We start from the raw sequence: 24,601 nt of genomic DNA, 5'->3' as shown, positions 1-24,601 counted from the left end.
AGGAAGGAACAGAACGGAGGACTATTCAGGAGAATCAGCAGAGTGCATGAGTTCGTTGAGTGAAGAAGCTAGGACGGTGCGCATTTTCCAGCCGGAGCGCGGGGGGTGTGCGTGCTGCTCATCTGGGTAGGGAGCTCGCGGGGAGGGGACGCATACCACAGATAAGGTTTGCCTCCAGAAATTTACCTCCATAAATATTCAATACCTTGGTCCCTAGGTATTGATTATATTTTATTGAGTGATTACAGTCTAACAGAGGTTGATTATATTTTGTTTGTGGTGGGAGGGTCGGTCTGAAACATGCCAGTCCATTATTGCTGGTGGCAAAGTCCCCTGAATGGTGGTCTTTAGTGATAAATGAGGTGGGTCCACCCAGAGAGGGTCCAGAGAATATTTTAGGAAGCCTAGTGTTGCATCCTGAGAAATGTTTGGAAGGAAGGCGTTTAGCTGGGGAGGACGCTTAAGGGAAATGAAAAGAGTAGTGAACACAGGACCGAGCAGAAGCGCGTCCCAGAAGCCACGGCGCAGGCGGTTCCAGAAGGAGGCGCTGGTCAGCCCTGGTAAACGCTGACATGAGGCCCGCTGGGATGAGGGTCCAGATGTTTCTCTCTGGCAATTTGAAGGTCGTTTTGGACCTTATATCAAGGGCGGTTTCAGTGAGTTTCAGGCCAAAACCACAGCCTGCTTGCAGGGTTGAGGGGTGGGCAGAAGGTGGGAACGCGAGGGAAGGGTTCGCCCAGACCAGAGGGGGGCACACCCCCCCCCCACACCCAGAGCTGGCGCGGCTGGTGGGCACGGGGAGAAATTAGCCATGTTCTAGCTCATCGGCCCTTTTTACTCCGCTCGCTAGCGGGGAGAGTCGGCCGGTTCAGGGAGGGCTCCAGGAGACGTGAGTGTGTCCGCGTGGAGGAAAGGAGAAACGCTTCAAAGACAGAGGACAGAGGAGTGACTGCAAGGCTGAGCGGAGGCTGGGAAGCACCAACTCGTGGGGTTCCGGTCCGGTGTGCAGGAGCTGGCTCCGAGCGGTGGGGTGTCACAGAGGCATGCGTGCCACTGCAGGTCACAGAAAACCCAGCTCAGGCACACAGGAGTGCGTGTCCTTCTCCCAAGGAGCCTGGAGGAGGCAGGCGGGGCTGGGGAAGCTGTTTTCACTGGGCCTGTCAGGGAGCAGGCTGCTCTCTCTCTGAATCATCCTTAGAGTTCGGCTTTTATCTCTGTGGCTGCAAAATTACTATTACGCAGTGGCCACATCCAGACGAGAGAAGGTGGTGCAGGGGACATTCTTTAATACCATGCCCTTCACTCGGGAAGGGTTGTCCTCCCCAGATTTTTCTCTCATTGGCAGAACTGTGGCATGTGACACGCTGGCTTCCTCGGAGCTAGGAAACCAAGTAGATAGCATTCCACCCATTCTGGTTTCACCAATGTTGACATAATGCTTTATAATTCCCCAGGTCTCTTCAGGCACAGGCTTAGCACTGAACTCTGCCAGCCCCCTTACATTGTAGTTTGATAGTGTCGACCCATTTTACAGATAAGGAGACTAAGGACCAGAAATGATAAGGCACCTTAATTATTGCCGTAATCAATTCTGAACGGTAGTACAGGGAAATGGCTAAGAAATTGGAGTCCGGGTTTAATGCTGGGTCTTGCTTACTAGCTGTCTCTTAACATCTGTGTGTATCTTGGTGTTCATTTTAAACTGGGAACAGCAGTACAACTGCCTTTATAAAGTTGTCGTCAGATTTAAATAAATCAGTCATGCCGACCATTCCAAATGGTGTCTGGCACCTAGACAGTGCTCAGTAAATGCTAGCTGTGTTTTTATTAGAAACATTACTCATTTGGGTTCCAATGACATCAAGCCTCTTATGTGCATTAAGTATAAATGTGGATATTTGTAAATCAATAGTCAGTCAATCGAGGTGTTGTTTTTAAGAGAGCAGCTGATGGGTATGGAGGAGAACTTTGTTCACATGTCAGAAAGGCGTGAATTGTAGGAGAAGCCAACTTGGAGGAAAAGACAGGTCAGGGGATGAGGGTGAAGAGCCAGGTTCTACTGCGGAGCTAATTCAGGCAGTGTTTGGATTCAGGACGGGAGGAGAATAGCCAGCCGTGTGCTGGACCAGCGCCCACCTAGCTCTGGCCATGGAAGCATGGAAATCTCATCAGAAAAAATGTCGTCTTGTCAGGGTGCAGGAGAGATTAGAAATCAAGTGGATTTTAACTGAACCAGGGTGGAAGCTGAGTGAAACTGGGTCAAGAAACCAGTGTGCAGAGGAGGCCCCAGACGGGAGGGTCCGGAGCACGGGGGGCTGGCAGGGGCCCATCTGTTGTACCAGATGCCCCTCGGGAGGCAGGGTCGTTCAGATTCTCCCTCTTGAGTTCTTTCTCTCTGTCTCCCTCTGTCACATCGATTTTGTATTTGGATTATAGATCCTTTCGAAACCCTTTGGAAAGTTATGCTTTTTTTTCCTCCAGGAAAATACATAAGCTTTTGTACCCATAAGCCCCCAACTTGCCATTCTGATTTTTTGATGGAGGGGGGGGTGTCTCAGGCGCCTGATGCCAGTCCAGGACATTCCAAGTTAAGAGCCACAACAATGCTGGTCTTTAGGATTAATTTCTACAAAATGGGAAACTGGAGTGCGCAGACAGGCTTTGACTGCAGCGGGGGCAGTGACTTGTGAGAGGCACGGTGACATGGCGAGAGCTGGGCTGGCACAGCACGAGGCCCTGTGCTTGGACTGAAGCTAAAGCCTGCGGATTCCTGCCCGCACAGGGATACGGAGCTTCTCGCCCTTGATTTTCATCACAGCCCCTTCATGTCTGTTTCGGCTCTGGACCTGGCCGCCCGAAGCCGCTCTTGGCTGGGATTTTCCGTGGGCCATATGGAAGCACTTCCCTGTAATCATGCTCTGTGTGAAAGAAATGTGGGAAACGGAGCCACGTCTCTCCCTGAGTGTGCATCTCCAGGCGCCAGTCCACAAGGCTCCTAGCCTCACCTGGCCAGCGGCCGTCCTGGCTCTGCTGGGATGCACGGCCGGAGGACACAGCATAGCACGGCTGCAGGCCCAGGCCAGCTCTGGGGAAATCTCCTAAGGTTGGGGTCCACCTCCCTTGTACGGAGAGGCAGAGTGAAGGTGTGGGAGCCTGGAGCAGTCCCTTGGCTATGAGAAAAGTCAGAAATGAATCCAGATAAAATGCACACATTTCCTGTTCAGAGGAGAAGGAGAGAGACTGAGGAACCAGCGTGAAGAGCTCTGGGTGTTGGAACAGGGAAGCAGAGGCCACTTGGTTTTTAATGAGAAGAAACTCTAACCCAGCAACGTACAAGCAGACACATCTGTTTGGAGAGCCTTCACTTGGCACCCAGGGTCTCAGTGGTATTTCCAGGTCTGTCCGTTGTTTTGGTCTCACGTGTAAGGGTCCAGGCATATTGGACAAATAAATAGATAAGCTCAGCTTGCCTGGGCTGGACTGTGTATGTTTGTACCTGGTGGCCGCTCAGCTCCCTGTTACGGTGATGCTACAGCCAGCCTGGAGCACCAGCATTTCACTTAACTTCTGACATTATGAAGGTCGCTATTTATCAGGCATCCCTCCTCTGAAAAGAATCCTGGGCTAGGTGGGCGGGGGCGCTGCCCCACGGGGTAATTCTTCAGGCATTTTCTTTTTATATGCTCTTCCTTTGTCTTTCGACTGTCACTTCTAAAAATGATCTGCAGGTGTGACTTTTTCCCTAAGAAGGGAGGCCGGACCAGCTCCCGCGGGCTGGTTTTGCTCACGTGGTGAGCAGACTGGTGGCCGTCCCTTGTGTCCTCTCCCGTGGCTCTTTCCCCTCCCCGTCCGCCTGTCTGCAGAAAGGCTCAGGCTATTCATAGTTTCATTCCAGAACTGTGTGTGGTGAGGGCACGTCCAGCCCGAAGACCCCGTCCCTTTACTGGGATATGTCCCCGACTTGTTTCAACAAGGAAGCGCGGCATGACCAAAGGTCGAAGACCACGCGTCTGGAGCTCCGGCGCTCACTCTCTCACGCGTTTCCGTGTGTCTGCCTTCCTCTCTGCATGAAGGAAAACAAGAGGCAGGTCTCAGGCTCTGCTGAGAAGGAGCATCATAGGTCCTGTTTTCACAGTAGCCAGACTGGCCACCAACTCCCCAGGTGAAAACCTCCCTGACGCTGACCCTGCCCTTTCCATGACCCCCAAAGTCTTGCACGTTTGGCTCCTGTACATCCAGGGCGCTACTTTGTCCCTCGGTCACTGGGCTCCTGTCATGCTGCCTTTCTGGAAGGCCCTAGAATGCGCTTTCCTCCCGTGGGCCTTTGCGCTGACCAGCCCCTGGGTCCAGAACATGCTTCTCTCACCTCTCAAGGCCTCTTTCTCAACCTTGAGCTCAAGTGTCACCTCCTCAGGGAGGTTTTCTTTAACCAATTTGTCTAAAGTGGGCCCTTCTCTTTTCTGTTTATTTCCTGTTTAGCCTTTATTGCAAGAAGTAATTATTTCAGTTGTTTATCTGCATAATCTGTCTCTCCCACGAACACGGTGTCACCACAGTGGACACTATGTCCAGCCAGCGTGTCACCACTTTCTTCCTAGTGCTTGTGCAGCGCTGAGCACACCGCAGGAATGTACGTGTTGGGCGGTGAATACAGGTCCTTTGTGTGACACAGTTCTGCCTTCCCATTATGATTTCAGTGGGAATAAATTATATTGTGCAACCGAACTGGACTGGAAGCCACAGCCAGGGGTGGTGACCTCAGCTTGGCTGGTGCCCATCAGGATCACAGGGATGTTGGCCCATCCATCTTCCTGCTAAGAGCGTCAACATAGATGGTTCCCAAGGCTGCCTCAGCTCTGGGAGTCTATTAAGTATATCTGTAATTTATTCCTTCTTTTTTAAAAAATCAGATCTTGGGCTTGGTTGGTAATGAATGGAGGTCAGAAATACAAAACCCAGGATCTTATATGAAGACATTTTCCAAAACTTTCAAAGAAAGGTCCAACAGAGATGGCGTGTCGTTATTCTTAAAGGGCCAGGAAATTTTATATATGCAACGAAAGTGAGGTGGTGTAAACTCTGCTCTTATCTCTGGGCACCTTTTTACATGCTACCTTCACCACCTGCATGGGAGGGTTTTTGTTTGTGCGCTGGGCCCCCTCTCCTGGAGGCATGGATACTCATCAAGGGCCTCTCACATCTAGCCTGGTACCTGACACCTCGTGAGTTCTCAGTAAAGGTGTATTGACTTGACTGGAACAGAACTGAAGACCCACTTAGGCCAGCGGCCATGGTGACAGTCCTTGAGGAGGTGGAGTTGAAAGCAGCAGCTGACGAGCCTGCCGCACCTGGTGTACCCTGCATGCCTGGCTGACCGTGCCAGCCCACCTGCCCCATTTCCCCTGGCAGAGTCTGGCCCCGCCGTTCCTAACCCAGCATGCACAGCAGGACCCCCTGGAGGGCCTGCCCTGTGTTCTGGTCCTCTGGACCTTCCCCAGAATTTTGGGGGTAAATCTGGGCAATTACATGTCACCAAATTCCCCAGGTGACTCTGACATGTGCCTTTGGTCAGCACCTCTGCTCTTCAGGCTCTGGTGTCCCTGTAGGGGAGGAAAACAATTCTCCCTCTACCCCTGTAGGTTGTGGGATGAGACCCCCCTGTAATAAAAAGATGGATTAATGGGAGAAAAACAAATTTAAATATGTACATACATGAGCCCTACAAGATATGAGACCTGAAGAAGGGACCAGGGCAGGCAGCTTTCACACCCTTTAGACAAAGAAACAATAAACTTGTGAAGAATGGACATGACCAAGGGGCCTGGGCTAGAGGCAGCGACTGATGGAGCAGCAACGGGTCATTTATACAGCCTGCCAGGCCCTGAGTTCCCCGTGCCCATGATAAGGGTGCCACCCGACTTGGTACAGGGAGGGTGCCTTTCCCATGGGCGACTTAACCTCTGCTTTCAGAGGATGAAGGGGGTCAGAGAGTCCGTCTTGCACCAGTTGTTTTTCAAGTATGTTTAAATCACAATAATCAATATGTCAAAGTGACATATTTTAGGGTGACATATTCTGAACCCCTACATCCCACTACAGAGTCAGAAGGCAGATAACCCTTTAATCCTTGCCTGGCTCTTGATTTCTTAGATTCAGTGTAAAGGGCAGAAGAGTTACCCCACGATGCTAGGGAACATCTGGACAGAAAGTTGTCGCTGATGCTGTGTGTAACACAGTCCCTGTCCACGTGCTGTCCAGAGCTAGTCCTGGACGTGAGCGTGAAGGCGTGCATGAGCAGGCCCTCCGCCTGCCACCATCCTCTTTGGTGGCAAAGGCAATTTAAGCCAGTAAAGAGACATACCTCCAGGTTGGAGCAGACGTTTCTGCATAAACACAAGAGCCGAGGGCTGAGGACACTCGATGGCAGATCATTAGTAAGAAACTGTAATAGCAGAGGCCTGAGCACGGAAGGGAGTGGCCCAGGGCAGGTCTTTGCTGAGCAGGTATGCGGCTCGCAGCCGGCTGCCCTCACTGGTCAGATCCCTGCCGTGTCCCTTCTCTGCCTGTTAAACAACGGTTGTCAATTCCTGGTTTTAACCTTCCCCATCTTTGCCTGTGGGCACATTTCATGTAGCCCGCCTCCTTTTGCGAAAGGCGGTGTATAGACAGTCCTGCGGCCGTACCGCAGAATCAGTGTGGCCGCACACCTTCCACAAGCCCCCACTACCCGCAGAGTGACAGGTGAACCTGACTCCAGGCCTGCTTTGAGAAGTTTAGTCCCTGTTCTGCACAATGTCTCACAAGCTTATTTTAGTCTAACTGGTGGCAGGTGGCTGTGGGTACGTGAGAACATTAACGGACACCATTGTTCTTCAATTTACAAAATGCTTTCACACCTATTACCTCATTTTAAAGGGAAATAAGCGTTATTTTCATTTTCTCCACAGGGTTTTTCTCAACTGTAGTAGCAGGATTCATTTCTTCTTCTTAAAAAGACTCCTATGTTCCTTGAGAACAGAGGGTATGTGTGTGTGTGGGTGGGGGGGTGTTTGCACCGAAGAGTAGAAGGAGAAAAAAATGCAGGGTCCTGTAAAGCAGGATGAAAAACGCCTGACAGAAACTTGTGTTCTGCCAAAGAACCCAACCAGCCAGATTTAAAATAATCAAAAACAAACCAGGAATAGAAAAGCAGGCCTGAGGTTGTCAAAGGGAGAGTGGGCCCAGTGTCTCCACGTGTTTTCACGGAATGTGTGTGTTTCGGGTGACAGAGACCTTGTTGGAGTTTACGGTGAAACTAGACAATCTGATATAAATTACAGCCTTTCTGTGCTGAAGCTGATGTTTATTTATGAGTTAATATCATGTGGAAAATTTATTTCCTGAACATCTCGCTACTTAGCAAAGCTGTGAGCTGCAGCAGGAAATGACACATGGAAAAATGAGACAGAACAGCTGGCCTTGAGCACCGCGTGTGGGAGGGAGGTCAGCAGAAGCAGGGCCAGGGGCCCGCAGGTCAGCCCAGTGAGCGGGAGGTTACACGGGGTGGAAGCGGTAAGTAAAAGTCTGTACTGAGCAGGCCAGGGAGAGGGTTTCAGGTGTGCACAGTCGTGGGGGTCGGGTGTACACTGTTTTAGGGGTCGGGTGTGCACAGTTGTGGGGGTCGGTGTGCACAGTCGTGGGGGTCGGGTGTACACTGTTTTAGGGGTTGGGTCTGCACGGTTGTGGGGGTCGGGTGTGCACAGTCGTGGGGGTCGGTGTGCACGGTTTATGACTTGCACTCACAGTAGGAGGCTTAAGATAGTAGGTGTTGGTTGTGCCCCCAACTCTGCTGCTTAGGAACACTGCGATACCAAGCAAGTCACTTAAACTTGCAAAACTTCTGTTTTCTTCATTGCACAAGTAGTTTTTTGTTAGAATGAAGGAGGTGAGCTTCATGCCTGGGAGCGTGGTGATGGCTCAGGGTGGTCTTAATAACTTACGCTGACAGGCTCTACTGGTGGTTAAGTTCTCTTCTGAGCCCTTAGCATGTTACCTCACTGCCCCTCTCATCATCCCCTTGAAACAGGTGTTCTTATTATCCTCATTTTATGGATGTAACTGAGGCACAGAGAAGGTAAGAAACTTCCCTACAGTCACACAGCAGTTTTAAGCGGCCGTCTGTGATGCTAACCACTCTTCCATGTTGCCTCTCCCAGTAGTTTATAGAATAAAAAATAGTGCAAGTGATATTTAAAGTGGGCCAAGAAGTGGTGGACAGCAGCATTAAGGATCTCTTACCCCAAATTTCAGTCGGAAAGTTTTGGAATAGTTCCAAACAATGAAAGCGCTCAGCTGGAACCACTTCCCAGCACTACCTCCAAATCTGGGCGTTCCTTGACGTAGACCTGTTACCGTCCACCTTGCAGGCTGGGCCAGGGAGGGTGCCTTTCCCCCATCTGCTCTGCTCTCAACCACTGGATTCTGTACCAGTAGGAGGTATAATATTTTAGAGCAGCCTCAGAATCAGCCCTGAGGGGTAGCCTCCCGTGCAGACATGTAACAGAAGTGTTAAGTGGTCTGTGCTTAGCCTGCCCCCACTCGGGGCCAGCTGACCCCCTCCTGCACTCTCTGCAGCTCTGGGTCTAGGTCCAGACTGAGGGGCAATCTCCCAGGGGTCATTTGTCTGGGAGATAAACGTGGCCCATTATAACAAGCAGGACAAAGAAAGCATGACATTGGTATTTATGTCAGATCCAATGGAATTTCAGGCAAAAAAAACAAGAGAGATGAGTATTTTATAATAAAAAAAAAGTCTTAAAAGTTTGTACACATGTACCATTACCTCAAAATGCACAGAGAAAAAACACGCTATAGGTATATGGGAAAACATGGCAAAAAGTAAAACTTCCAGGACAGACGTCAGCACACTTAAGCCAGCAGAAATTATGTGTAGGATCTGCACGATATGTTTATTAGGGCTGCATTAATAGGCGTTAGTGAGCATTGCATTTGGAGGGGCTGTGCTGCTGCCTTTTCAAGTATTCATGGACCATTTACAAAAACGGATTCTGTGCTAGACTCCAAAGAAAATTGAGAAAAAATTCTCAGTAAAACAGAAACCACCAGAATCCCTGCAGCCGCACCGCGCTTTCCTGGGCCCTCCCGCAGCAGAGGCGCGGGTGCGACAGCCTTTCCCGGGCGAATGACGCCCTCGTCTGCTCCGGCCCCTCTGCTCCCACCGAGGTCTCACCGTGCCGTCATCCCCGCCCTCCTTATAGTCTCCGTCTCTGGCCCCCCGCCTCCCCGGTCTCCCTTCCCCTTTCTGGGTAAACGCGACCAGATCTCTTCCAGCTTAAACAAAAGTACAATTTAAAAAACTTGTGTCTGTGTGTATATAGATGCATATGTGTGTTATGTGTCTATAGATGTGTGTGTATGTGTGTGAGTGTGTGTGTGTGTATGTGTGTGTCTGTAATGCTCCACGTCTCCAGCTACCACCCCAGTCTCTCACCTACCTTTACTGACAAGTTGACAAGTTTTGGGAAAACTGCACACTCCCTGCCTCTGCTGTTCCATCATCATCTGTTTCCCAAATACAACCTTCTGTGCCCACTACTCGACTGAATCTACTTTTACACACCCGTTAACAGCCATTTTACTGCTTCGTCCAAAAAGCACTTCCAAACCCCTGCCCAACTACAGCCCTCGGGATCCCGGCCCCTCTGACAGCCCCTCTCCAGGGCTCTCGCCCGCCTCTGGCAGAGCTGGGACCATAGACGCTGAAGGACTGCTGAGGAGTGTGTGACTCGGGGACGGTCCCCCTCACTGTCCTCACCACCTGCCTGGCCTTTTCTCTCCCCTGCCCTGTGTCCCTGCTACTCAAAACAGGCCCACGAGCCAGGGCGGGAGCCTCACCCGGGAGCAGGCGGGCGACAAACTCGTGGGCTCCACCCGGAGCGTGGGCGGGGCAGGAACCTGGGTTTTAACAACTTCCTAGACAATTCAAGGAGGTACCGCCCTATGAAGGTATGGCAGAGACTTATGCAGGGGGACCCACTTGGCCTAGAGGGCCGCCAGGGTGAAGGGGAACTGCAGTTTAGGAGGACAAGACATTAATAACTGTAGAGGATAGATTGTTTTTGCATAATCTGAAGACTTAAACCCTCCATTCCACACCTTGCCCGACTTCCCCACAGCGTGCATTTCTTTTCAAGGGCTATGTGTGAGCAGCTGGGGATTCACTGCGTCTACACACCAGAAAAATGGGTTCCAAGTTTCAGCCATTCTGGCTCAAATAAAATGCCAGGCACTCTGGTCTGAGAAGTTCCACTTGAACGTGATTGTCATGGGTGATATTTGGAACACACAGACACACACTCACATATACATACACTCACACGCAGGATAAATGATTTTCAAACACACTACAGCCTAAGTTCACAAAGATTTTGGAAGAGTGCCAAGCCTAGTTGATTCACCCAAATAGGTTTTCTTAAGCTCAGGAAAGCTTTCTAATTTATATGTTATTTTCAAAACATATATGTAATTAAAAAAAAAAAACATCTGCTTGAATTAATTTGCATTGCTGATAATGTACTACTATAACTTAGTATCATACTTAATTTTCAAATCTAGGGGGATAGAATTTCATATGTGAGCCTAGACTATTATGTGGCCATGAAATTAATTTCAGAACGTGTAAGAGCATGACAAAAAGTATCTAGGAGGACCAAGGTTTCCACTAGGTAATTATGTAGGCCAGGAATCATCACCCTTTTTTCTGTGAGGGGCCAGATAGCACATACAGTCGGCTTTGCACATTGTCTTTTTCACAAGTACCAACTCCGTCTTTGTAAAGCAGCCCTAAATGAATGCATGTGGCCAGACTGGGCCTGCAGCCCCTCGCTGGGGCTCCCCGTCCCCAGTCAGAGCACATTCAGGGGGCCTAAGGACACTTGGAGCCAGGGCATCTGTTTTAAACTTATCCTCAATGTTTTTTAAAAAATTTGTTTAAATGAAATCATGTGAGTTGTACTAATAAGCCCTGTCCATGGTTCCCAAAGATTTCTTGACTGTGGGATGGAAATACAGGGGCAACACTTTTCAAGTGCCCCCAGTTCCGATTCACTTGCTTATTTCGATGGCCTTGAGTGCACACGTTTCAGTGCATTTTTCCGTGCTCTCTCCTAGGGGAAGAACATGTAATTGCTGTTCCCTTGGGCAGTCGAAGCGTGAGGATCACAGTGAAAGGGCCTGCACGTCTCTGTAAGTAGCATTTAACCTTAACATTTTTATTATTTCCTGCAGGTTTATTGAGCCAAAAGATCCCCCCACTTTCTTTGCATTCATGTGTGGGTACGCAGACATCTCCGGGATTTTGCCCGCCCCTCTGAGATCATCTCTACCCCTAGGGATTGGTGCATGTCCCGAGTTTTTCTGTTCTCATGTCCCAGGGAGATATATACCAGTTTGGGATTAATCTCCTCATGGGAGAGGAAATCAAGTTATATGTAATAAACTGTTTCTATGTGGAGAGTAACCTAGGGTTCAAGAGCCTTCAGGAGATCTCAGTGATTTGGGAAAAAGCAAAACAAAACAAAATTTAAAACACAGAACTGTACCAGTGCAGTTGCTGGAGTGCCTCGCAGCTGCAGGTCTGCAGGGTCCGTGGGGTCCTCGCTGGTGTCCCAAACGGCTGCATCTGAACACTGCTTCTTGGCCCAAGTCAGCTGACAGCCCTGTCTCGGTTCTCCTGGTCTCCTAGGACCCAAAGGAACCGGAAGTACCAAAGCTTGCTGCTCTCCAAGGTCTCCTTGCGGCCACATGCAGGGCTCCCTTCGTCTTTTTCAGAGGAAGGTGGGTCTGTGCTGAGACTGGCCCCCTGGCCGTCAAGACGCTTACTGTGCTCAGCTCTCTCGTTCCATAAAAAGTACAAAGCAGTATAATTATTTTAAAACCACACATATCAAGGTCCACTGGGTCAAAGTATGTATTTTGCCACTTTTTCTGAGCTACCATCTTAGACTGTAAAATTTTAAAAATTTCTGAGGGTCGTACGCATCTTACATTTTTGTCAGCTTGTACATATGTGTGTATGTGTGTGTGTGTGTGTGTGCACACGCATGCGTTTGTGCACATGGATGTGCATATGTGTATTGTTGGTGTGTTTTTGATTTGGTACTAACATCCCAACAGAAATGTCCTTTGAGAAAAGTTCACATCAAAATGTTTAAATAAAAAGGTTTAAGGTAACTAATAACATAGATTAAAATCCTAAAAAAAAAAGAAATTTTGCCCTACCTTATGATTCAAATTAGGGGACACCTTTGGGCCAGTGAGGGTGAGTGAGCAATTATTGCAAAGCTTCCTTTTTTACCCTCCACTTCGTTACATGAATTATGACTAAAAGGCTGTGACTGATTGTTTTTAACTAAAATACTAGAAGGTTTACAGCTACTTAATGGTCACTTCCTTCAAGGCTTTCTCTGTAATGAAACATTAAAAGGTTTGTTAAGCTTCCTTAAAATGGCTCAAAGCCCCCATCTCTTGATGAGAGTAACCCTCATCCTTGTACATGTGAACATGATTTTTGAGAACAGGTAAAAATCATCCAGATCAAAATTTTACGAATCATTTGAGGGATCACGTTGGCAAGTACCATTTTGGATTAAAAAATACAAAGTGCTGCATATTCGTAGCAGCGTTATTCGTAATAGCTGCAAAGTGAAAGCAACTCAAGTGCCACTGATGGGTGGCTAAGTAAATGTGGCGTTTGTGGAATATTATTTGGTCATAACAGAGACTGAAATACTGAAATACCGCTTCACGCTGGGGCACGGATGGTCCTTGGACACGCCGCGCTGAGAGACGCGGTCGCCGAAGGCCACATGTTGTATGGTTCCATTTATATGAAATATCCAGAGGAAGCAAGTCTGTGGAGACAGAAAGTGGACTGGGGTGAGCTGGGCTGGTGGGAAGAAGGGGGAGCCGGCTGCTCATGAACATGGGTTTCTTCTGGGGGGACAAAAATGTTCTGGACCTCCATCACAGCGATGGTTTCACCACCCTGTGCATAGACTGAGACCACCCAGCAACATTTTAAATGGGTGAGTTTTAAGGCATGCGAATGGTATGGCATATCAAAAAGATGTCTCAGAAAACAAAAATAGGCCATGACAGGGCCTGCTTTTCTTACACTACAGGCAATCCGCAAAAATTCTGCTCCAAAAAGAGTTTTATGAGTTCTAAAGGCAGAACAACCAGACAGTAAACAGAATAAGTAGAATGAATACTTGGTGGCAAAGAAGTGGGCAGGGGCATCGGGAAAGGAAGCTCATATCCTCCCCCTTCATAGCAGTTGGGGGTGTTTGTAAGCTTCCTGGGGTCTCCACCCAGCACCAGCCAGCTTGTTGCTGAAACCACGCAGGGGTCAGCAGGAGCTTGAGATCTGATGAGCTGCGAGCGGGCCGGGGGCTCTCATGAGCCATCAGGCGCACGTTGTCAACACAGGGCTTTGGTTAACTGTGGGAAGGCCGGAAACTGACAGACACTTTAAGAAAGGTGTTCGTAAGCCAGCGCGTCATCTGAATTGCTGATTTTCACAAACTTCTGTCACTGATTTTAAGAGGTACAAGCACAAGGGAAAAGTACGTTTACTACCAATAAAATTGACAACCTTTGAAGAACTACAGCAGCCTCCACTTCACTGTGGACTCATCACAGTGGCTTTGTTAGTGCAGATAACCAAAGATTTGTATCCGTAAAATCCATCTTCCTCAAATCACTTCCCCTGTCTTTATTCCCCGTTCTGTGCAGTGAAGACACCTTCTGATAAGCACATGGTTCCGTGGGGGAAAAGAATGCTTCAGGGAATTCACGTGCTCTTGAAAACTGGTTTTGCTCCTTCAGCCTCCTGTTCTCATCACTAAAGATCTTGGACACTGTTGAAGTAATGGAATAGACTTGGCATAAAAGAACCAAACACTGAAACCAGACTCACAGAAATGCTGGCCTTTGGTTTAGGGATTGGATGTCCTACAGGTCTTCCCTTCCGCCCTGATCGCCTTCCCAGACCTGACACCCCGGCCATAACTGCAGCCTGGGGATACCTGGAGAGCTGTGATCAGAAGCCTAAGCCCGTGGTAAAGCGATCACAGCCCCAGTGCAGATGCAGAATCCATTGACACTATTGGAATTTAATCAAGTCACTGCAGGCAAAACTTTAGTCTAGAAACTCGGGGTTTTGCATGCCTTCTCTGAGGATGGGTTTTGTCCGGCTTCATTTTGTGTTCTGATATTGGCTGAATGCTCATTGGTTTTCCTCCTTTTACTCTGAGGGGCTGATTCATCCAGTGGAGGGCCATCCTGCGCTCTCGAGTTTCCCATCTCATTTTTACTGACAGCTCATTTTATAACACCCAGTTTTATATCTTCATTGGAACTAGGAAATGAATTTAATCTCATGCTTTTCAAAAATCTACTGCGGTCGCGGAGACCAGGGCCAAAGCGGTTGGGGTTGTGCGTGCCTGAGTGTGGCCAGCGTTATTCTTTGACCGCTGATGACTTCTGCGGAGCAGGTAGCTCCTGTCCAGCCTTTGAATTTTCCCAGGAAAGTTCCCAGCCTGCCTGTCGGGGATAATCGGGGATAATCGGGGATGCCTCCTAATGCCTGGCATGCAGTCTGTCCAGGGCGCTTGAATTGCTGTGGCTGCTGCAGTGGCCCAAGGACTCCAGCCGAGGACAGCAGGGGGCGCACGGCAGCGCGCAGGCTGCAGCCCCTACGCCAGGCCACTCAGTCTTACCAGTTCTCCATTTCTGAGTTTGACACTGAATGGAGTCGAGATGGTTAAAGCAGCAGCACATATAGCAGCGATGTAAGCGTAGGCTTCCGAGTGAAGGAGGACACGGGAGATTTTCTGCTCCAGGCAGCAGGGAGAGCCCAAGGCAGAGGGCCAGAAGCGGAGGCCCGAAACGCAGGGGCCCCAGCCTCCAGCCACGCTTTCTTTTTCAATTGCCTCTCTCCACCTCAGACCAGGTCTCTTAAATGTGGTGACATTTGCAAAATAGAAGAAGAAAGGAAAGAAATCACTTCAATGAAGTAGAAATGCTGTTTTGGTTAGACTGTTGGCATTTTTCTCTAGGAGATGTAAAAGCCCTTGTATTCATATAGAAGCAAATGTGAGTGACGAGGTTGTGTAGCTCGCGCGCGAGAGCGCTTCGTGGGGTGGAGCGGGTGGGCGCTTTGACTGTGGTGACGTGTGACACAGTGGCATCGGACTGTATGCGCGCAGAGTACTGATGGCAATTTCTGGGTCTTGGTCTTGCACAGTAGGTGTCAGATGTGACCACCCCACCAGGCAAAACTGGATGAAAGGCACGCAGGACCTCTCTGTGAATCCATAATTATTGCAAAATAATAAAAAGCTTTTTTCTTAAAAGGAAAATTCAGAATTCACTGTGGTTTTGTCTAAGTGCTGAAGATCTTCTGAATAGGTGATGAGTAATGTAGCTTTAGTCTGGGTTATAGCTGCATCATGAAAAATATAAAGAAAGAGACATTTTTGCCTTCCCCTTGTGGAAATGACCGCAAAGGGCTGAGTAGACCTAACTGGACCGAGCACCCTCATTGGCTCCTTTTTTGTGGACAACTAAAAAGCTTACGTGTTTATTCCACCAATATAAATGGGTGTTTGTAAACTAAGGGTATATATTGTGTTGAGTATCGTAGCTATTATATGTAGCAAAATATGTTTTGAAATAAAATGCTTTTAAGGCAGTCCTCTCATTTAAATTTTATTTTTGCATTTCAGTTATTGAATCAAAAACACTTCAAGGAAGCAAAGAGGAACACATCTTCAACAGTCCTGGAGTTTTTGTTGTAGAAAACACGACAGTTGAATTTCAGAGGGGCTCAGAGAGGGAAACCTTTAAGATTCCAGGACCTCTGATGGCTGATTTCATCTTCAAGGTAGGGTGAGCCTCTCACAAATGTCAAGCATCTGAAGCCCAGCGCATCTTGAATTTTGAAAACACTAAGTTTGCTCAGCAGGAAGTGATCAGTGATTGTTTTTACACAGAGCCGTGTATTATTAATATTTCCATCTTGGCAGTTGATTCCTAAAAAGCGTTCATTTCTCTCAAGTTTCTGCTCCTAAAATCTAGTAGTTAAGAAGCAAGTGTCGCTCTATAGGGGAATGAGTAGTTTTGCATTTATAGCCTCTAGTTGCTGTGTTCAGTTTTAAACCTCTAAATGGAGTTTGGTAAAACGGTCAATGGTTAAAGGCTGCATGTCTTTAGCCGGTCCTTACAAAGGAGAGCAGAGAGGAAGAGGCCCGTCCCTCCCCTCGCTCCTGCCGCCGGTAACATCTCCTCATGGGCTTGTCACGGACCTGTCACAGGCCCCCCATAAGGACTCTCTCACCCGAAACCAGCAGCCTGCTCCCCTCTCTGAGTAAACTGGGGGCATCTGTCCTCCTCAGACGACATGAAATGCAGTGGCCACTGTATCTCCAAGGTGACACAATTTGAAATACTTCTGATAAGACAGAAGTTACTGAAGCCATGAAAAAAAGTGAATTTCAGTGGGTGGGTGGGTGGGGAGTGGTTTCATCCCATTTTAGAAACTCACGTTAAATGGAAATGGAAGAAAATGGCCGTAACTACGAGCGACATCTTCACCTGTGAAAAGACACGATGCCTTCAGAGGAACTGTGTTCCGCACAGGAATTTGTCAAAGAATATGGCACTGAGACCTCACTCATGCCCGCAAAGAAACGCGTGTGGAGCGGGCCCAGAGCTGCAGACCGTGTCCTGCGCCCCAGGTTCACTGCAGCCTGACCAGCCACGAGGTGGCCGGTGCAGTTGTTCTGCAACTTTGGATTTTAAATGGTCAAACTTTAAAAAAATCAGAGGATTTTAGCATAAAAATAGTAAAAATAGCATTTTCTGCTTTTCTTTGAAAATGGGGAGATCTGCCAACTTGCTTGTACTGACTGTGCCATGGCAACTGGGCGGCAGCTGCCTGCTGGGCAGGGCACCCCCTCCCTGCCGCAGTCCGCACTGCTCCCCGCTGTGCTCCTGATGGTGCAGGTGTGCACGTCCGGCGCTCTTCACAGCCATTCCCACTGCCGTTCTCAGGCACTGAAGGGACTTCTGGGTCGGGCCCTCAGAGCATCGGTCCCATGCTCTTGTCCTTCTGGAAGGTCAGAGGTGCCGCCTGTCTGTCTGTCCTCTCTCTCTCATCCATGGTCGAGCATGAACCATAAACTTGTTTTGCTCCTCGTAGGCCTTTCCCGTTTGGTTCTCAGGTAGTAAAACACACACACACTTAAAAAAAAAATTCTCCCTTCATTCCTACTCAGAGACCTGCATTCTTCTCAAGGCAGCATGGAGACCTCAGACTGAGCAGGAGGCCAGGAGGCAGCCCAGTGTTGGGATGGGACAATGGCCATCAAGGCTAAAATGTCTAGTGGTGCCAGCGTGGGGAATACGTTGTATTTTGACACCATGCAGAGAAGTGCATATGCACAAACTATATATTTCTGTGAGTGTGCGCCTATATTTCTTAAGATTTGAGAGGATATACCCCAAACTGGAACCACAGGAGAAACGATGGCTTTTTTAGAGGGAATAGGTGCTCTGGGGGCGTGATTTCAGTTTTACTTATACTATTCTAATACTTAAAGTAATTCTTACAAAGAACATATTCATATATCCCTTGCATAATTAAAAATTTGACACCTTCCTGCCCAAATTATGTATTCACCTCTTACTAGAGTATATTTTAGTAGCATATGGCCACAGTCTGATTAGTACTCAGTGTCCTATTTTCCCGTCACTGAGTCCTGGTTTTCTTAGATTTAATAAATAATTCTGGGCTTTAACTTCAACCTCTGGAAAGCTTTAGATCTCTCTTGACTGAATAGGTTTTTTAAAATAGATATTTATCAAAGAGGGTTTTAAACTGAGCCTCATGTTCATGCCTACAGCCACCGTCCTTCATGGATGTGGTGTGTGCGGTGGAGCGAATTTGGCAAAATCAGAGACCGTGTAATGAAGCTAAATGCCTCTGATGTTGTTTTTCCCTGACTTACAAGTCTAGTCGTGTGGGTTTCTAGGAAATATCTTTCCCCGCTGGTCACTTCTCCCCACTAGTGTCACCCCGCCCGTGTGCTCAGATGCGGATTCCTCCCTTCAGTTCACGTCTTCGTGGCTCCCCGGGGCAGTGGAGCAACAGCTGTGCTTTGGGAGGTCAAGGGCGTTGAGGTCACCGATGATGGTCAGCCATGCGTTTCCTTGTATCGCTTCCATTCCAGTTGATCAAAAGGAACTGGCACATAGCCGGAAGACCTGGCTTCAGCCTGAGAGGGGGTGTGGGGGGAAGGCCAGCTGTGCCCACCCAGGGCACTGTGCTGCCAGCCAGTGTGCTGCGAAGAACACCGCCACACGCTCTTTCCCGGACGCAACCTTATCACACAGACTTTTAATAAATGGACTGCCGAAAACTGCTGTGTCCTGGCAGAGAGAGTGAAATATGAAGACACCCACAGGGCGTTTGATCCTTTGCTGTCATTGCCGTGTAGGCTGTGTGTCCTACCAACGCACTGCCCCGTGAGACCAAGATTTCTTTTTCTACTTTTTCAGAAGCTGTGTTTCTGCAAATGGATCATTCCTGAGACCTGCCCTTCTCTCTCCTCCCCCGTGGCTTTCTCGCTGACCTCTCTCGTTTCCCTGAATGATGTTTCTCACTGTGACTGTTGTCATGGCCCTGCTGAGTCATGACATTTTGTCTCAGAGCTGGAGGTGTTGCTCTTTGCTCCGTTAACAGGCGCATGCTGCCCCCAGGTAGCCGCAGAGGGTCTTGGTCCAGTTCCCGGTGCTGTGTGCTTTGTTGGCGGGGTGGTAAGAGGGGCACTGCCATCCAGGGAGAACTCACCGAATGCTTGCCTCTGCAAGCAGCTGCTGGTGAATGTCAATATTAAGTCTATGCCCATGAGAATCACCTAATAAAAGGTTAAATGGCTTTGATAAAGACATCTCTTGCTATGTTTAACTATTTTTACTATTGCTGGTGGCTTCTCCCCTCTTTCAAGACAGGCGTCCATCTTCGGGGGGAAAACCTCTCCCTTCCTCATGGTCTGAAATCTTCCTTTTTATGCCAGTTGCTCTCATTTTTCTCCCACTCGGTATTTTGTGTTTCTGAGGGAAAATGTTTTCTAACTGCCTTTTCCATTATTTCTCAGTTATACACGCCTCTGCGTTCAGTTTCCTCCAACCTCAGGATGTATTTATGTCCTCCAAAAGATCTCTTTTCTTCTGAGGAGCTGTGATAGCACCTCTGACCTCCCCAGGGACAAGGATTTGACCTGTTTTCCTTCCTCTCAAAGAACAGGCTATGTATGGTCTTGCAGGGCAGTGGAGGCAGCGACTGACTTTACGTATTCACGTGCGTTTCAAAACAGCACAGGGCACAGCATTGAGAGTCAGTGTCCTTTACGCTCTCCTGTTGTCTCTGTCTTGAACTCCTATATATGTCAGCATTTCTGGATCTGTCCTCCATGAGCTTAACTTTCATTTCCCTTTCTTTCTCTTTGTAGTGCATTCTGGGAGTTTTCCTCAGTTCATTCATTTGTTCAATCATTAGAGAAGAAAAGAAAAAAGCACAGAGAGAGCTTGCTGCTTGCAAATAATCACCGTATGTCTGTCAATCATTGCTTGCTCACTCTTAGGGTGTCCCCGCGCCTCTTTGGTTAGGTACTGGAATGCTTATACGTAAACACGACATATTCATCTACTTTTGAGTTTCTGCAGTCGTGCTTTCAGAAGGATCTGCTTAAAGATGTTATTATTAAAAATATAAGAATCCACTTATGTGCCATGTTGTAAACAAACCCAGAGTGCCTTAGTCCTTGCTGTTGTGGAAGCTGAAATCAAATGTATCAGGAAGAGAAAGATGTTAAACAATCAAACAAACTAAAAAGTCCATCTACATTTTTGAACTCACAGGCATGGAATTATCTGGAAAAATGTCTCCCAGGACACTGGTTGAAGATCTTCTGAACCCCAACTTACGACAAATCTAGATCCATCACATGTTCAAATCCTTGGACTCATTCCTCTGGTCTGTTATGTTAATCATGTGACCATCTATGAAAGTGAAGTGTAGCCTCGCATTCTGAAGGGTGTGGGAAGCCCCGGCTCCCCGCAGGCAGCCGCGCTATCACAGCTCTCTCTGTCCAGACCAGGTACCCTGTGGCCAAGGACAGTGTGGTCCAGTTCTTCTTCTACCAGCCCGTCAGTCATCAGTGGAGACAGACCGACTTCTTTCCCTGCACTGTGACGTGTGGAGGAGGTGAGGCCCCGACTGCGTTCATGAGTAGTTAGAGCTCAGGGTTGGAAATGACGCATCTGCATGTTTGAAGCTGATTTTAAAATTGGTGAGGTAATTAGAGGCTATCACACAGCGTCTGCGCAGCCTGGGATGTGGCGGGGGCGGTGATGTGTGCATTTGCTTCCTTCTTGGGGAATAGGTGCAAACGGGATTCGGAAAACACTCTTTGCTTTTAGCAAAAAGCTGGAAGCCTGTTTACATGTGTTTTTGCACCTCTCTTCCTGATCGTCCATGAGGCTTATAGTATTTCCAGTTTTCTGTGGAAAACTTGAGAAACAGAGACCAAGCGACTTGCCTGGCCTAGTCCAGTTAAGGATGGGTTAGTTCTGGTGCTTAGATTTCCAGCCAGTCTCGGCTCAGGTGCCGAGGGATACATTCAGCAAGAAGACGAAGGGTGTCTGCTAAGGGAGAAGGGGAGGTCCCGCTCGGTGCGCGCTTAGTCCAGGGATGGCACAGGCAGTTGAGGAGGGTTCTGGGCCCTGTGCAGCCGAGGGCTCTGCACACGAGCTTCACTTCTCTGCGGACATTTGGGTGGACGATAACTGGGTTTGCCGTGGAGAAGCAGTGACCCTCTGGAGCAAACAAGGCCACCAGAGCCACCGTTAGGATGACTCTCTTTTTTCTGAACTGAACTTCTAAATTGAAGAGTCTTAACTAGTCCAAAGAAACCATGAGTTACTAGAATTGCTAGAGGAACTTTTGCTGACTCTTCCCTGAGAGTTCCAGGCAGCTGGGCACTTGCCGGGTGTCAAGCCACACGTGCCAGGCTACTCGCCAACATGTGTTCTTCCAAACCACCCTCAGAAAGCTCTGTTTTCATCCCATGTGTGAGCAAACTGAAACTTAGGAAAGGTAAAGAATGTGCTCAAGTTTGCTCAGCTAGTGAACAGCTCAGCCAGGGTCTGGCTGCAGGTCTGCTAGATGCCAGAGCCCCGCACTAAGTAACTGTCCCACGTCGCCCCCGAACCACCCAGCGCACATGGGGCTGGTCAGCGTGCACAGGCTCACTCATGGTTCTGTTTGGAAAGCTAGAATAAGCCCTCCCCCTTCAGCCCAGCCTAACTCAGCCCAGCCCCAAACCTTCTGTTCCCTCCAGGGCTACAGAATATCCACTTCCTTCCTCGGAGGGCCAGAACCGAGCCGGGATTCTGCCCTCTCTCCTGTAAGTGATGTGTATCAAGGAGGGCTCCTCGGCCAATGTCAGGTTTCCATAAATATGCAGCCTGGACCCCTTCCCTCTGGGATTTAGGCTTCTTAATAAATCAGGAGACAGACACTTCTGCGAGGGGCCCTGGGCCACCCGGATCCCAGAAGAAGCTGGTGTCCCTGGGAACAGAAGAGAAACAGTCTGAGGACTGAATGGGACACTAGAAAGAAAGTAAACCATTAATCTTCCCAGTTAGTCTCGTTCATCTTCCTAAGTCAGGCTCAGGCAGTGGCCACTTGATCATAAACCTGCAGCCGAGGTTCTCAGAGGGGCGTCCCTGGACCAGCACCTCCTGGGAACCTGTCAGAAATGCAGAATCTCAGGCCCCGCGCTGGCCTCACTGAATCCGAATCTCCGGGGTGGGGCTCGGCCGTCTGTTCCCACGGGCCCTCCGGGAGGCTGGGTGTGCACTCAAGCTTGAGAGCCGCCTCTCTGAAGAAGTGCCTTTGTGTATTCACATCGCTGTTGTGGCCCTGTGTGCGTCACCCCTGCACTGTTATGCACTTAGGGTGTTTTCTTTAAATGAACGTTTTAAAAAAAATTAATGTTTCCAAAAAGAATTTAATATTACTACCTGAAGCAGAAAACCCTCCTCTCTTGTCATAAATAGGGCCCGATTCGGAAACAAGTACAACGAAAACAGATCAGTGAACTTTAAGTCGTGCCAGCTCTCAGGTCCTCTCCGTTTTTTCTGGTTCTCTTGACAGAAGTAATGTATCTTGTTGAATATTATAAACATTGCTCTGAGGCAAGTACTTCTTTAGCTTCAGCCCTTTGAGCGTCGGATTTTGCAGCAGGCTGTAAGGGAAATTCTTACAAACATTTGTCCTCCCTCGAAGCCGAGTGAGGTGAAGCACTGTTTGCAGGTGAGACTGTGATCTGGGTAAATGCAGTGAATCCTTGCAACCCGGGCCTGAGACGCGCACATCTGGACCAATCCTGTTCCCCAAAATAGGGTGGCGAAGTCTCCAGCAAGAGCTGGCAGGGCCCTGGAGGCAGAGCATGCAGGGGCAGTCGGGTCGGCGTCCAAGGATCTGCACTCACTTCTTGGCTTTTTCCCCAGTCAACTGGGAGACACATTTGAGCCTCCGTCGTCCCATCTGTGGGGTGGGACGATCCCCCTTACAGCGTTGTTGAGGGACAGAATGAGATGATGAATGGCAAAGAGCATCGGTACAGCGCCTGGCAAGTCGTGGGTACTCAGGAGACACCTCATGTCAGAACCTAAACCTGAGTTTGCCAAAAATGCCTCGGTATAACCCACAGATCCCCCCTCCTGGGATTCCGGGTGCCAGGGCTGTCCCCACTCCTGGCATTCTCTGGTGATAGTTATGAGATGCACACATGACTCTCACACTGTCAGGATGAGTGGGATATACCTGTAGGTCCCGACCAGTGTGTTTTACATCCAGAGCAGAATCCCACCGACCTGCAGGCAGGTGGGCCACGGCTCCAGGAAGGCAGGAGTCTCTCAAGGACGCCAGAATGAAAGCAAAGAGATCGTGGGATTATTATTTTTTTTAAATTAACTCAGCAGAGTAGCAACCATCTCTGGTTTTTTTATTTATTCACCAGCCCTCACACAGTTATCAGGGATGATCCCATGTAGACACGTAAGACAAAGAGAATCCCTCTCCTCTGGGAGGGACATTTATAAAGGGACTCAGCTTAGTTCCGCTGGTTAAATTCTCAGCAAGAGAACACATGTGTCTCGGACTTGGGTGCCCAAGGGACACACGCTCAGCCCTGTCGGAGCCCTGTCGGAACCCTCAGCAGGAGCATCCAGAAGGGAGCCTGTCTGCCCAAGAGAGCGGTGACCCTGAGAACAGAGGGCACGTTCAGGCTGCCTCTGGGAGTCCGCTTGCAGCCTGCCATTTTCTGCATGCTGGTAGAATTTCAGTGCATTTGTTCATAAAATAGGAAGGCAGTCTGCCTCATTTCTTTCACCTTTAGGTTCTCTGTCCTGCCTTAAAATTAAAGAGGAAAATTAATTGTCTCTCCTCAAACTGTGAACACCTGTGTGTGCCTTGTCTCCTAGAAGTAGGTTTCCATTTAGAACAAAGGTTCTATTTTGATTCAAGGAGCTGCAATGTCATTCTCGTTTGGGGGAAAGTAAAAGCACACCACAAAATAAAAACACCACAAGGAAAGCATTACCAAACTTTAAAGACCATAGTAATCAAATCTACATGATTTGTATAAATGGCACTTCAACGCTTTTTGGGTAATCAGGGAAATTAGTTCACTGGTCTCTAAGGTACGGGGATGGTCCTTTCTCTAATCATGTGCGGGGGACACGTAAGATCGGTCTGGAGAAAATACCGAGATTGCAATCGCCGTCTGACGTTGCATGCTTTCTGGCAGATACTGGTGCCCGAGTATCATGTTACTGACTCTCCACTTGGACGTTCATTCTTGTGGCTCCGACCTTGCTTTTCATGATGCACATGAGTCTGTGCTTCTACACTCAGCCGACATCCAAGGCGTGACTTGCACAAAGCTGTCTCCTGGTCCACAAAATCAGATTCCTCTCGGCAATCAGGCCTTTAAATGTATTTTTAGACCTGAAGACCAATTGGCTGAGGCTGACAGCTTAGCTCGAGGCCTTTTTTTCCCCCCCTGAAAAGCATTCTGGTTTTGAATTATCTTTTTATTTTTTTAACTTAACATGACACTTATATAGTGGCAAGAATCCTGGAACCAGATCTTTCAGGAAATATTAGCATCATTTTGGGAGTTGTTTTTTTTTTTTTTTAATGTATGGCCCTCGTCTGCTTGTAATCTTCACTTTCCCCAGAGGCTGTGGAAATTGAATGTAGAAGAATCGGGAGTCAGACCTCCTTCTTTCTCCTCTGAAGGCCTGTGAGCAGGGGAAGGTTTGTGGGGGGTTCTGATCTCCCCATTATATGGACAGTACTTGTTCTCCAGTTGCAGAAGTTAGTTGGCCTCAGAGGCACCCTTGATGCCCCAGGACAGCAAACCACTGAAGTGTGGTCTATGCCACAGTCGGGAGACAGGGGGTGGCT

At 48.7% G+C, this 24,601-nt stretch overlaps 1 protein-coding gene across 8 annotated transcripts in view; it reads left to right on the top strand.

The window, feature by feature from the left end:
• The window catches only part of ADAMTSL3 (ADAMTS like 3), a 242,883-nt gene that overhangs the window by 122,044 nt on the left and 96,238 nt on the right, over positions 1–24,601 (top strand). For all 8 annotated transcript variants that reach the window (XR_012127161.1, XR_012127160.1, XM_073227130.1 and 5 more), the window contains 3 exons: positions 11,170–11,244; positions 15,789–15,946; positions 20,218–20,329. Coding sequence is in view for 6 of the 8 variants with exons in the window: in XM_073227130.1 (XP_073083231.1) it covers positions 11,170–11,244; positions 15,789–15,946; positions 20,218–20,329 (345 nt within the window). In the remaining 2 variants the exon portion in view is untranslated. The remainder of the gene's footprint in view (positions 1–11,169; positions 11,245–15,788; positions 15,947–20,217; positions 20,330–24,601) is intronic.

This window comes from Manis javanica, chromosome 18 (genome assembly GCF_040802235.1).
Source record: "Manis javanica isolate MJ-LG chromosome 18, MJ_LKY, whole genome shotgun sequence".
In the NCBI taxonomy this organism is placed as follows: Eukaryota; Metazoa; Chordata; class Mammalia; order Pholidota; family Manidae; genus Manis; species Manis javanica.
The sequence above is the reverse complement of the archived record's forward strand: the minus strand, read 5'-3'. Positions and strand labels throughout refer to the sequence as shown.